The sequence below is a fragment of the Lygodium microphyllum genome, chromosome 1 (genome assembly GCF_053477565.2).
Source record: "Lygodium microphyllum isolate KBCC chromosome 1, Lygodium_microphyllum_v1.1.10, whole genome shotgun sequence".
NCBI lineage: Eukaryota > Viridiplantae > Streptophyta > Polypodiopsida > Schizaeales > Lygodiaceae > Lygodium > Lygodium microphyllum.
The window spans coordinates 79,399,207-79,414,118 of NC_141135.1; the positions used below are offsets into that span (position 1 = coordinate 79,399,207).

At 40.7% G+C, this 14,912-nt stretch overlaps 1 protein-coding gene across 1 annotated transcript; it reads right to left on the bottom strand.

The window, feature by feature from the left end:
• Positions 1-890: 890 nt before the first annotated feature.
• Positions 891-6,890, bottom strand: LOC148041301 (uncharacterized). Its single transcript, XM_087678880.1, has 6 exons — positions 6,284-6,890; positions 4,468-6,044; positions 3,470-3,697; positions 2,333-2,398; positions 2,066-2,131; positions 891-1,672 (listed from the first exon to the last, which is right to left on the bottom strand). Exons 2-6 carry the CDS (start codon positions 5,812-5,814, stop codon positions 1,229-1,231), a joined length of 2,151 nt encoding a protein of 716 aa, XP_087535006.1. The 5' UTR covers positions 5,815-6,044; positions 6,284-6,890; the 3' UTR covers positions 891-1,228.
• Positions 6,891-14,912: the final 8,022 nt, after the last annotated feature.

Here is a 14,912-nt window from a genome sequence, read left to right on the forward strand (position 1 = left end):
GAAATTTCGTGTGCTACATACATTGTTTTGTTTTCAGTATCCAATCTTCGAAATAATATTTCTCTGTTATCCCTAAGCATACAATTTGATGTTGATGGGGGGGAAAAAACCAGAGAGCATGTGCTCTTTGGTTTTTTTTTCATACCTCTGTTTTGCGCGTCTATTAGCGCGTCTAAATTGCAGGATAAATGCGAGTCTATTTTCGTCAAAAACTTTCAGAGTAAACGCGGTTTTAGACGCGTAGATACACGCTTATATAGACGCACAATATGAATATGTCCACTTTTTTAAAAATATGATTATATATTTACGTAGCGTGTTTATACGCGTGTCTAAGTGTGCATGTAACTTTGATCATAAGCGCACTTTTAGACGCGATTTTGTAGACGCGCAAATAGACGCGTTAATAAATGCGCCCGACATTTTTTTTCACAATTCAAATATTGTGTCTACAAGCGCGTCTATGAACCCTTTTTGTTGTAGTGTGGTATCTTATGCAAGTTCCTCATGATAACGCAAATCAACATATTTAAATGATATACTTCTTGATGAATACTGATTGAGTAGTCTAGGACTATGTTGAAAGGCTTTACTCCACATATTGATGTAGCGTGTACTAGGCTACGTGTAGCCCATCCTATACCACATGTTCTTAATTGCTCTCATGCAAGACCATAACAAACTTTATGCTACAATTCTCTACATAGCTCTCGAATAACTATTCCTCACCAAGGTAATCTAACCTCAATCTATTGACTTTACTATATAGGATTAAGATCCTCAAATTGATCACATGCCTCACTAACAAGTCACCATGCAATCTTATGTCTTATATGCACCTAAGAGAGAGAAAGAGTGCTCTAGAGAGAGAGAGAGAGAGAGAGAGAGAGAGAGAGAGGCTTGCCTTGCATTACAAGAAATCTAACAGGTCACAATGCAATATTATGTTCTATATGAACACGAGAGAGAGAGAGAGAGAGAGAGAGAGTGAGAGTCTTGTCTAGTATTACAAGTAAGAGAAACCAAAACTTTGTAACAACTACAATTGTAAATGCAAACACGATGTGTTGTCTTTCAGGATGATGATCACACGAAGGGGGACCGATCAGTCAGTAGCTTAGACCACTAACCCGCCTAAACCTAGGGGCAATTAGGACATCTGAAACAAGCAGACTAAACAACTGACTAAGGCTTCTAACCACCTGTATATGACATCTAAAAGTGATATTCATGGTATGATTCTTCTAGTCCGGGCCGCTATATTATTAATTCTACTCTTAGTGTTGTTATTCCGACTAAGACGATGGTTAATAATATAGGGGTCATGACTGCGACAGTAGATTGCGGCTTGCCCTCCCTCTGGTGGCTCATGATCGTGCGCAGCAGCAGAATCGTCTTCTTCTCCTTCAGCTCGTCCTTCTTCCTCATCATCATCATCATCATCATCATCTTCTTCTTCTTCTTCTTCTTCTTCTTCTTCTGCTGCTGCTGCTGCTGATTCTGATTCTGAGTCCTCTCCGGGCCCGTGCGCTTTGGCCCTGCTGACGTGGCGCCCCGTGACGTTGGCCACGTCACTCATCTCCTCGTTCTCCATCACGTCCGACTTGGAGCTCGTCTGCATGGCCACCTTCCCAGCTTGCGTCGCTTGCCAATACTCGTCGTTGCTTAAAACCTGCAAATATTCGCAATAAACCCACGGACCATTGTACAGAGAACATATCACTATTGAACGCAACAAATCGAACCCCAGCTATTACACATAAAATATAGAATGCCTCGATTTTGAAGACTCCACAGCTCTTCCCAAGGGGATTTATCATTCAAAGAGGGCTGTAGAAGATTCTGCCCTTCAAAACCAATAATTGCACTGAACCAACATCTAACATTCCCGGGAAAATATTCTTATCTCCTAGTGCTTATGATCAAAGAAGTATGATACTAAGAATATCATCCAACTCACTTAAAATACATTGGAAGGCTTGTTGCATCGGTTCTAATTTCCCTTTTCTTACTTCGGTACTTTAAGCATGGGTGCAAATTTAACGGAAGCATAGTTGGTGCTTACTCTTAACTGCAGTTGTAGAAACTTCACATAGTTGATTGCCTTCTCGAGCATTGTCACTAGGTCAACCTAAGAAATAATGCACATGACAGACTTAATTATAACAATCGTCTAAGAAAAGTAGTGCCAAATAAGAGACAAATAGACACCTTACAAGATAATGTCATGCATTGAATTATATAATCTCTTTAGAACAAAAAATCTACAAATGAATTTCCATATTATCTTTTGATAAAATATGAAAAATATCAAATGGATCTCCATATTTACCTTGGACCCATTGGGCACTAGCTCTTGAAGCACTTTCAAGCGTGCATTTATACGCTCCCTTCGAATCTAAGGTAATAAACAAGTGCAACCATATTTAATTCACATTTATTTATGTAAACACACTTTTAAAACCCAATAGTGACAAAGTCCTTTATAACTTTTGGGCTCGTAAACCACATGTTCATGTAACATGTAGAAACTAGATGTGAAAAGCATTCAAAAAACAGAGATTTGGTGTCAAGAGTGCTATTGACTTTGGTAAAAAAAAACTTGAATTTTTTGAAGATTAGGTTTTAATGTTAGAATCTAGGGCTACTTTAGTTATGATATGACTTTGAAAAGTATTTTTTGTGAACAATGGTTGTGCCATAGTCCATCACCTTGATTTGGCAAACAATATCTCATCAACATGTCAAGTGAACCCTTCTAGGAAGTAATGAGGGATTAATTGTTCAGCCTATGTCTTGATACAAAGATATTGAATTCCTCTGCATCTCTAAAAAACCCATTACACGCAGAAAGCCTCATGCAACATAATATATACATAGCCATTGTTTAATGGAGAAATACATGTTTTGATTATACTTAGACAAGGTCAAATTTATATGTCCTTTTCCAAAATCAAGGTCCTTACTAAGCACATTGGTCATGAGGTTATGTAATTTAGAAAGCCCATTTGAAAAGAGAGCTTGATGTCATCTCTACTATATTGTTAGATTGATATAGACACTAGAGTGGTGTGTACTAGGGTGAAGGTGTGTGCTTGAAGGGCACATGTTCTAGGCTTTGTGTGCACAAATATCAAGGGACTAATTACACAAGCATCATCTACGAGTTCAAGCTAGTTTGATAAAGGTTGATTTGCAAAGGGCATGTCATGTTACACATGCTATCAACAATTGTGGTTAAGCACGAAGCTGCATGCATGATATACGTGTAGCGTAAGTCGCAGAGTATACAAGGACAAGTATAGTACACTTTGAAAGACTAATAAAAGATTGAAAACTATATAACCTATGACACAAATAGCCACTTTTGTGTGGGATATTTACCTAGAGAAGTGGTCAATAGTCACGCAATCAATACTAGATATGAAGCAATGGATTATCTGAATTTGAATTAGGTGATGCTGATTACCCGTGCTGCAACAGTTTGAGGATCATGAGTGGTTCCTTGGCGAGCCCTGGGCTTGAGATTGGTGTTGAGGGCTGGTCCCAAGGGGTTCCTTGAAGATTTGCCACTTCTAGTGGAGGGTTTGGCAACACTGCTATTATTAGTAGCAGTAGTACCACTGATAGCAGTAGTAGTACTGCTGCTGCAGCTTGGCTTCAAATTCTGATCTCCCACATTATAATTATCAGTAGCCTGCAGTTGATCCACCATAGCATCCCACAAATTTGATAAATTAGTTAATCTTTCTATTTTTCCAAAAACGAAAAGAGTGCCCAATCATTATGAATCATTCAGGCTCTCAAAATCTAATATTTTGGTTTACTGGTTTATGTTCATCAGTTTTAATGCAATTGCCACAAATTAGCTTTAATCAGCATGAAACTGAGACATTGATACACACTGACCAATATCTGCACCACTAGATTGCCAAATTGCGATCCCATCAAGCAGATGGCAGTGCAGTCTAACTGTATATTGATCAATATCTGCAACACTACATTGCCAAATGGTGATTCAAGCAGATCACATTGCAGTCTAGCTGCAAATTTAAGCTTAGGACATGCATGCCACACTAGCTGTACATTGCCAAATTTTGATCTCATAAAGCAGCAGTTTTGTGCTTAAGACCTGCAAGATACACTAGTACTGTACATCCTTACAGAAATTATATACATCCAAACATAAATGGTAAAGGGTTAAGTACAATCCAAAGTACACGTCCCAAGTTTAATGCAGCTGTAATACGTGAGTCATTACCTTATGTGAGAAAAGGTCACCTGAAATGCCTAGTGTGAAAACAGGCTAGTACATGTGTTCAATATTACCAAGTGCAACTGCACTCATAAAATGACTGAACCCTTCAGAGCCCAAAACTCACAGGTTGGCATTCTCATTCATAGTAGCAGGAAATTGACACAGATCTGCACATGATCATGCTACAGTGGGTGCGTAAGTTCACTTACCAAATGAGCACGCTTCGAGTTGTAGCTCGTTGCCTTGCTTTCAAGAGGACGTTTTTTGGATTCAAGTGGCCTGGTCTCTTCAATCTCCTTGTGATTTTGTACATAGGCATTTGATAATATAGATGACCCACCTTCAGTCTCAGTAACCTTGGTACTCTTAACATTGCGCACTTTCCCAATTTCATCAGCAGACAAATTAGCGTGCTCATGATGACCATTAGCAAATTCCTCTATAGGGGGAAACTGAAACCTTAACTCATCAGTACTATTAATAGCTGATCCATAGTGCTTTTGTGTTCCTTCTTTGGGCTTGCTCTCCACTAAAGGTCTGGAAAGACCACTAGCCACACTAGTGCTGTCTTGTTGGCCACTAGCATGATTTGTACTGACTGCAGCTGTACTATTGGACATTATATAAGTGGGAATATTTTGAACCTGCCCCACCTGCAGGTTTGTGTGAGGGTTAGTGCTGTGTAAAAGATGTATTGGATATTCTGTACACCCCTCCATAGGACCCAATAATTGCTGCTCAAAATGAAAAGCTGCCTCATCCCTGCCCCCCACGAGTAGGGGTAGTAGCTTCGATCTCACCGGTAACATCAGACTGTCTAAATGTGGGATGTACTCAGATCCTTCATTGAAACTGGTAACTGCAGGTATGACGTTAGCTCCTTCCTTATCTGTTTGGGCAGCCATCTCACTGGAGTCTTCTAGAGGTTTCTCAATATTAGCTATATGGTGGACTGTAAAAGGCATGGATGAATGGTCAACATTCACATGGCCTGCTGAGACTGCGTGCATGTGCTGTAGATTGAGGATATGCTCTGAAGGCAAGGAATCAGAAACGGCTTCAGCTGCAATAGTAGTACCATAGCTCAAATGAGGATCCTCGACCGGTGAGGAAAGAGCCTCTTGCCAAGATCTGCGCTTGAAAGAGGCCTTATTACTACCCATTTGCTGTTGTGCCATAGAGAAGCAGTTTGCTGAAATGTCATTAGGCTTGCTACTAGTTGCAGATGAGTCAGCCTGCACAACTGCAGACATGATGAAGGGATTGCAGGATGCCATACAGCTGCTCATTGAGTGGTGAAGGTTATGATCAGTTGCATGCATAGTGGTAGTAGCACTACTTGACACCGCATTAGGTATGATCGATGTCTCATCCATGCCCTCTAATGGAAGAAAAAAGCTGTAATTGTGATGATTCCCAATCTCAGATGATATGAGACCAGTATAATACCCTCTAGATGGTGGGAAGAAGGCCTCCATGTTAGCAGCTGCATACTGATCTGAGATCATCTGGTTGCAGCCTAAAGATATCGCCATTTCTGCTGGCAGAAACTCCATCAGCACCCCAATTAACCTAATTTGCTTAAGATATGATATGGGTCAAATACAAGCCGATAGACTGTCTGAGATGATAGATGAAAGTGTGGAGGCAAATTTACATCACACCCGGCTCTGAAGTAGGATGACGGGGTGCAAGCGCTGAGTGATGGCCTTCCATCTCTTTGCACACTCCTGAACTAAGGCACTTCTTGAATTTCCTCCTTAAATTGCATCTGACTTGATCCCAACTGCATAAGTAAATAGATGCAATCAAGTCAATCTGGCATATGTCTGAAAGTGAACACTAGCAGAAAATTCTGCAATTACTGGAGATTAAAGGAAAGATCTGCAGAATGAAATGGACTGCAATCATAACCCACTACATGTAACAAAGCAAAAGGTGCCCTGACTTCTCATCAGTGTTTCCATCTTAACTCATCCCAAAGCATGTGAACAGAACTATGACCGTCTAAATATGGATGTTTACCTTCTGGGTTAGTCGTTAGAGGGAACAACTGGATGCACAAGCTCTCCCTGCAGTTGTACATGAACTGGCTGGACCGTTTGTACGTTGTGGGTCTGAAAACCCAGTGGGAGGGGCACATTCACTGACAGTAAAGGAAAGGAATTTCCAGAATGGGATCAGGAAAGAAGCCCAGGAAGAGAGCCATGATGTTTGGGCAGATAAGGAAAGCTGTAGGTGGATGGTGACCCAAGGTTATAGTACAGGTGATGGTGATGACGAGCAATGGAGGAAGTTCTAAGGGAGGAGACTAGTTACCAATAGGAGGGGAGCTGCATCAGTGGAGCAATGGAGACTCTGATAACATGATCATGTTGGCTCAGCTATTACACTGTCACAGAAGAGATGATCAAGAAAGCATGGGGGAGGATCTAGAATATGAGCAGAGCTAGACAGGTATAAATCGAAGACTAGAGATTCTGGTAGAGAATTAGCACACGGCTTGACCCGAACATGTATTGTGCTGCACAGACATGGGATGAACAAGAGATTGCAGCAAAAAGGCAGCCTTTAAAGGCCGGGCACAGACATACAGTACAAAAAGAAACTTGTCACTTGGCCCTGCGTGCGTTTAATCTAACTTGGAAAAAGCAAAGGAATTTTGAAATGCCACGAGCACACACTCATCAAGAGTCAAGACAAAATAACTAACAAGAAGACATTAATCGGGGTTTGATTAAGGTTTTCCTTTTAATCAAACCCAGTGCCAATAATTACCCGAAGATGCAAGCAGCATCTAAGAGCCGCCAAATTGTCGGATTCGATCTAAAAACCTACCATAGCACAGGTAACTGCCCAACGAACTGGAGTCTGGGCTGCTCCCCGTTGGTAAGAAAGGTTTTGGCTTGCTAAAGCAAATATACTATTCTCTCTCTCTCTCTCTCTCTCTCTCTCTCTCTCTCTAAAAGCAAAAACGCCCATAGAGAATGAATGAATTTTAGAGGATGAAATTTAGAACCCCCAGTTGGTTGTGTATATTGTGTGTGACGTGCTTGTGTGAAGGCCTGGGGAGTAGTAATACCCAGCTCAGTGGGGGAATCAATTTGCCAATGTGCGAAGTAATAATCTGCTGTGGATGAAAGGTAGGCTCGACCCATCACATAAAATATCTGCTGTGAGACAGTTCTAGTGCATTCAAAAAAGAAAAATGACGTAGTGCAAAGAAAGGCAAGTTCCAAAAACGACCGGTTTTGCTATTGAAAATCTATACGAAATTCGAGTTTTTTAATTCCGATGCGTCTAAAAATGACTTTTATTTTTTAAGGGCATGACAAAATTTCAGCTGGCACTTTCAAATTCCAGCCAGTACAAATACATTAAAATGGGGTATTTTTTTGGTTAGCAAAATTGCTGAGTGTGATCTATCCTCTTTTGCTGGCTCTTCGTCTATCGAGATTTTTCCCAAAAGTATAATAATTTTCATGAGCGTTTTGTCATCCAGATTCTTCTAATAATTTGGATCCATATTCTTTATTCACACTAATAGAGAGATGTATAGAAGAGAGGTCTGAGATTCATGCAGCGCGCGCTCCCTCCCTCCCTCCCTCCCCGCCCCCCCATGGCTTCTCTACCACAATTGTGTGGAAAATCACAGTCAACTGTCCTACATTGCCAGGCCACCCAGAAAAGAAATAGATTTAGAAAAATTAAAACGCCAGTTTTTATGTCACAAAATAACTGTTGACATTTTAAGCATTTTCTTTGCAAATCGGCTAAACATCGGCCTTTCTGTTGACATTCATTAATTCATTGGATTTTAATAATAAACTTGTGCATTCAGATTTTTAATGACGTCTCGCCCTTTAAAGAAGATGCGCTTTTTATTTTTAATTATCCTGTTATTTATAATTGGAGTTGCAGCTCAAAACGAGTACACGCAACAGATTCCAATTTCCGCCCTCGTTTCTTTTCACCAAATTTAGGTGTTTTTTAAAAACTTGTCGTGTTTTCTTGGTGCAACTTGTCTCTTCCTAATAGCCATGGCGGTGATGCTTTTACAGCCCTAGGGCAAAAAGGAAATTAGTGAATGTACTATGTTAGGGTGGCTTCACAATTCTCACTTTTAGAGCTACCTACGTAACCTGATTGAACCCGACTAGGCTTAATAACTGGTACACTCTAAGATTTCGTATCAGATTGTGTGTCCTAAGATGGATGCTTACAAAATATTTGATATACAACTAATGTAGTTGCCATTTCTTCTGGACACGGATGCTTACAATATATTTGACACACAACTAATGCATGTGACATCTCTTCTGTTGAGAAACCTGAGTTCTTTCAACCATATAATGATCTAATACATCCTTCTCCATAATAGGAGCCAGTATCCATTCCTCCATTCACATTCATCTGGCCAAGATTCTCTAGAGGAGCTCCCATCATAAGCAACTATAAGCTGTTTCTTTGAGAAAAGGAGAAATTAGGCAAATAGAAACAAACTACATGAGGGGGTGTGGCAAGTCGAGATTTTCCTCCTGTGGATAGGTTTACTTCTTATTTTCTCCAATCAGACCATGACAATCAAGTGATATACCCTTATGTGTTAACTTGCATATTAGAATTTGGTTGTTGCAGCTAGAGTCTCTATAGAGAGTGAGCAACAATGCAAAGCAAGATAGGCCTCCCCACTTAACATCATGGTCGCACTTGGGGTGTGATAGGCTGGAAAGGGATGCCAAGAAAATGCCATTGATTGGCTCGAGGTGGGGATTAGAGTCATAGTCCCTAGATACTTTTTTTCTTCTGCCCAATCAATAAGCATTGTTACACACAAACCCCACTAGCATTGCACTAGCAACACCTATTGGCAGGTTGCTAGCTGGGGTAGACAAGGGTCTAGGTAACTCCCCTTCCTTGAGGCCCACATGGGCACAATGAAGAGTTGGTGAGGGGAATGGGGTTCCCCTACCCCCAATAACATCAGGTGTGGCCCAGCTCCTAAAGCTTATAGGAGTAATCTAAGTACCTTAAAAGATGTAGATACTAAGCCAAGTAGCATTGGGTCTCTAATTGACAACTTCAATCTATCGTAAATTCATCTTCCCTCACCTCATTTCAATGTTTTCTTTTGGATTGGCACTTTACACAATCAAATTTAACTGTTTTCATGAAAATTTGAGGTTCATTGTGTCAAATGAATACTTAATTGTAGAAATTTAGTAGTCTTCAAGAAAAACCTGGCTTAGATTAGAGCTAATTAAAGTTGTAAATTTAATGAAAGAAAAAAAAACTATAAGATTTTGGGGTGAAGGCTTATCATTTCAATGCCTTGAGACAATTTAGTTATAATTGAACCCAAAGACATGGCAATTTTTAGCAAAAGCTTGCAAATCATTGAGAGTAAAGGGTTTTTAAGGTCCTTCCCAAACGTTTTCTCTAAGTAGTTTGACAATTATATATTGCTAAAATGCCACACAAAGATTTCTTACTAAAATACTACACAAGCACAATTATTATGCTTGCTCTAAACTTTTGGCTTGGACTCTCTCTCCAAAACAAGAAGCAACAATAACAATTTGGATAATCACCAATTTCAAACATTTGAACATAGAACTAGAGATAGCCATGTGATTGATCATGTTTTTAATAAGACAATAAACAAGACATTGGTAAATTCCAAAGCTTGAATCAGTACATGAGACCGATATCACTAGTTCACATGTGCCAAGCATTTTGAGGGATGCTTGAGAAGAGAAGAATCTTAAGTCTCCTCTTTCATTTGAGGACCTCTTAACTAGGTTGCTTGATATTGCAACTATTGCATAAGGTCCTGAGGTTTCACTATGTAACAACCTCATATAACATGTGTGCACTCAAAATGTTATGTATGGATGTATTAACAGTCGTATACCCCTATGTATGCATACTTTCTATGACTCCACTAGAATACAAAACCCTTTTTATTGCATGCACATGTTATTTTACCACTGTTTGATTCGAAATAGAAGTTGCATTGTTGTTGATGTTGTGCGTGTTGAGATATCGAGCTCCACTCGTGATACGCCAGGGTGACCGTTGTGTATTTATGTCACCGACTTGTCAGTTGCAGACGCGGTTGGTACACCGCCCATGAATAATAGCTACATGATAGCTATCCTTATCTACTCTAGTTCGTGGCTCAGTTAGTATGCCACCTTAGTTAGTTGAGTTTGGTTTGAGACCCATATATAGGGTTCTTCCATTTCTTTGTATGAGAGTTCTTTTAGCTTACACAACTAAGAAGAGAAAAACTGTTTTCAGCCTCCACCCTTGTGTGTCTTCCCCCATTGTGCAAGCAAGAAAGCTTCAAGTGAGACTCCTTCCTTCTCTCCCACAATCTTGACATGGTATCAGAGCCTTGTTCGTGGTAAGGAGCTCAAGAAAGCAAGCCAAGCTCGCGGTGTTCTGGTAAGAGGAGCAGTGTTGCTTTTATTTTCTGTTTTGGGAGCAGATCTCTGCAGGTAGCACAGCTGGAAATTGCAAGAGTGCATTGTCTCAGGTTGCAAGAGTGCATTGTCTCAGGTTGAGGCGACCTTGTTTTTTTTATTTGAGGCCATTTCGGGGCCTGTTTTGCAGACGGAAGTTTTCTGCACGCACTCAGGAAAAGGCTCAGTTTTATGTTGTGCAGCCACTGTTCTACAGGTCGGTGAAAAGTTACTGTAGAAATTGCATCGTATGCTTGTGCGCAGAGACATTGGGAGTTTCAGAATCATCCTTGGTTCCTGTTTATGCAAAATCGTCACTAGGAAGTGACTGTGTGGTCAAATACCACTTTCACCAGTTTTGCAGATTTGCCCTTGTGAGGGTGAAGCTGAGTTTTTGCAGTGACAGAATTTTTTGCAGTGTTATGTAATGGCGTCTGATTCTCTTTCACAGATTGTAACTGAAAAGCTTGACAAGAACAACTTCCAGGCATGGAAGTTTAGAATGACGAATTTCCTTATGGGAAAAGGATATTGGGAATTTGTTGCAGGAAATGAAGAAGAACCAGTTCTTCCTGATGTTCCCAATCAACAGCAAATGCAGGCATTCAAAGCATGGCATGAGAGAGCCAGGAAAGTTATGTACTGGCTGTCTATCAGCATTTCAGACTCTATGATTGTGCATATTCAGGATGCAAGTACGCCAAAGGAGGCATGGGATACTCTGTCAAAGATGTATAGCACAAATACGCAAGCCAGGAAAATGCAGCTCAAGCAAGAGTTGCACAATGTGCAAAGAGAAAATATGAGCATCAATGACTACCACATGAAGGTGAAGAAGATTGCAGATGCACTTGCTTCCATTGGGTCGCCAGTGGAAGATGATGATTTAGTTTCTGTGACCTTGAATGGTCTAGGAAAGGATTATGCACAGTTTCGGACATCCATTTCAGTTCGTGAAAGATTTCCTGATTTTGAGGAGTTGATTGCTCTTCTAATTTCTGAGGAGCAGAGAAATGGTGGTGCATCTTCTTCAGGAGGAACTTCAAAAGAAGCTGTCTTCTACTCAAATGCTGGAAGAGGTAGAGGCAGAGGTAGAGGAGGCCGATTTGGAGGCCGTGGTAGAAATCAGAATATGCAGCAAACTCAAGAAAACCAGTCCTATGGAGGAGAACGTTGTAACTCTAGAGGCAGGGGGAGCCAAAGAGGTCGTGGTGGATGGCAAAGAGGCCAAAATGCAAACAGTAATGTTGAATGCTACTATTGTGGTAAAATGGGTCATATGGCTAAAGACTGCTATAAAAAGTAGAATGACATCATGAATGGAAAACTGCAACAAGGGAATTATGCATCTTCTAGTAGACAGGGTGATGACAGAAATGAGCATTTGTTCATGGTGCAGCACATGAACAATTCTGTGACAAGTGCAGAAGAAAGCAATGATGTATGGTATGTTGACTCAGGTGCATCAAACCACATGACAGGTCATGCAGAATGGATGGAGGATGCAAGGAAAATGGAAAAACCAGGATTTGTGGAGACTGGTGATGATACTGCACATCCTATTGTGCAGATTGGAAAAATTCCCTTGTCTATGCAGGATGGGAAAAAGAAATACCTGTCCGATGTATTTCATGTCCCGAATATCACCAAGAATCTGGTTTCTGTTGGTCAAATGGTTGAACAGGGCTTGCAGGTCAGATTTAATCCTCATGGATGCTTTGTTGAGGATATGAAAAATAAAGGTCGCTTGATAGCAAAAGGAAAGAAGAAGGGCAGAATGTTTACGTTGGATGCAGACATGTCTGAATTGAGTGCAGCAATGTTTGCACATGGGACTGGTGTAGTTGCAGATATTGATATCTGGCATAAACGCATTGGTCATGTTAATGTACAGCGACTTAAATCAATGCAGGCCCAAAATATTGTTGCAGGTTTGCCCAAATTCAAGGTTGCAGAAATGCATAAGGTATGTGAAGCCTGTCAGTTTGGAAAACAGGCAAGGAAACCATTTCCTAGACATGTTCAAGAGAGTAAGAAGCCATTGGAATTAATCCACTCTGATGTGTGGACTACTAAAGCTGCATCTCTTGGAGGCTGTCATTATTTTGTCAGTTTTATTAATGACTATAGCAGAAAAGTTTGGGTGTATTTTATGAAAAAGAAAAGTGAAGTTTTTGGGCATTTCAAAACTCTTAAAGCTATGGTTGAAAAAGAAACAGGTCTGCAAGTAAAATGCCTAAGGTCAGATGGAGGGGGAGAGTACCTCTCAAATGAGTTTGCAAGGTTCCTGCAGGAGCATGGCATAAAGCAGCAATATTCATGCAGTCATACCCCACAACAAAATGGAATTGCAGAAAGAAAAAACAGACATATTGGAGAGGTGTCTCGTGCCATGCTCAATGAAAAAGACCTGCCAGATTTTTATTGGGCTGAAGCAGTTGCTATAGCAGTCTACATAATGAACAGGACTCCCACTGCAGCAATACATGGAATGACTCCAGAGGAGAGGTATACTGGTAGGAAACCAGATATTTCTCATTTGAAAATTTTTGGTTGCATTGCCTATGTACATGTGCCAGATGAGTTGAGATCCAAGTTGGATCCAAAAGCTGAGAAGTGCATCTTTATTGGTTACTCTCTGCAGCAAAAAGGGTATAGATGCTATAACCCTTCTACTCGTAAGTTTACAGTGAGCAGAGATGTTGTTTTTGATGAGATGAGTAGCTGGTATAAACCAGTAAATGTGATTGATGATGTAGATGCACAAAATGGTAATGCTGCACAGAATTCACAGCAGCAGTCACAAAATATTAGTGGACCTGGAGCGTCCTCTAGCAGTGGTTCACATTCTTCGCCATGGACAGGCAGATTGAGATCAGGAGAATCTTCTCAAAGTAATGCAGATAGTGGTATGCAGGTATCACGAAAAGGAAAAGAGAAGGTTGATCAGCCCATGTTTGATGTGAATGCAGGTGACTCTTATGTGGATGGTGAATCCAGTGGCTCAGAACAGAGCATTGATGATGAGTTGGGTATTCCTTCCATTGTTACACCTGGAGTAAGGAAGACCAGGGATGTTTTGAGAGTACCTGGGAGTGAACCTACTTTGCGCAGGTCTACGAGAGCTAGGTATCCTGTGGATAGGCTGAAATATGATGGATTTACAGCCATTCACTATGCATATATGGTCAAAGTGATACAGGAACCAGAAACCACTTCTTTTGAGGAAGCCATGGGAAAAGAAAAATGGGAGAAAGCCATGGATGAAGAAATGGATGCCTTGGAAGCAAATGCTACATGGGAATTGGTACCTTTGCCTAAAGGTAAAAATGTAATTGGCTGTAAGTGGGTTTATAAGGTGAAGCACAATGCAGATGGTTCTGTGAACAGATACAAGGCAAGATTAGTAGTCAAGGGGTATGCACAAACATATGGTATTGACTATGAAGAAACATTCAGTCCTGTTGCAAGGATGGCAACCGTAAGAGCGGTCATTGCTATGGCTGCATCAAAGGGATGGTCTTTACATCAGATGGATGTAAAGAATGCCTTCTTGCATGGTGATTTGCAAGAAGAGGTCTATATGGAGCAGCCACCAGGTTATGTGCATGCTGTTCATCCTGAGTTTGTTTGCAGGTTGAAGAAAGCCTTGTATGGCTTGAAGCAAGCACCTAGAGCATGGTCTGACAAGATAGGACAGTATCTTGTCACTATTGGCTTTCAGATTTCCAAGGCAGATTTCTCACTTTATGTGAGAAAAACAGAGAAAGGTATTATGCTACTTGTCATTTATGTTGATGATTTGATTATGACAGGTGACAGTGATGAAGATATCCTTCATGTGAAAATGCTATTGAAGCAGAAGTTTGAGATGAAGGATTTGGGAGAGCTGTGTTATTTCTTGGGCATTGAGGTGATTAGATCACCAAGTGGGATACAGCTCTTGCAGAGGCAGTATGGATTGGACATGCTGTCCAAATATGGGATGACAGGCTGTAAGCCTATTTCAGTTGCTTTGGAGCAGAATGTGAAGCTGAGCGCAGATGCAGGTGAGCTTCTGGAAGACCCTACTATGTACAGACGCATAGTAGGAAGCTTGATTTATATGACTATTACCAGGCCAGATTTGAGCTATGCTGTTGGATTGGTAAGTCAGTTTATGCAGGCTCCAAGGAAATCGCATTTGG

Excerpts from the sequence above, each read along its gene's own strand:
- LOC148041301 (XM_087678880.1), bottom strand. The coding sequence starts at position 5,814 with ATGGAGTTTCTGCCAGCAGAAATGGCGATATCTTTAGGCTGCAACCAG. Across the intron at positions 3,698-4,467 it reads ACTCGAAGCGTGCTCATTTG|GCTACTGATAATTATAATGT; the intron begins GTAAGTGAACTT and ends GATCAACTGCAG. Across the intron at positions 2,132-2,332 it reads TAGTGCCCAATGGGTCCAAG|GTTGACCTAGTGACAATGCT; the intron begins GTAAATATGGAG and ends ATTATTTCTTAG.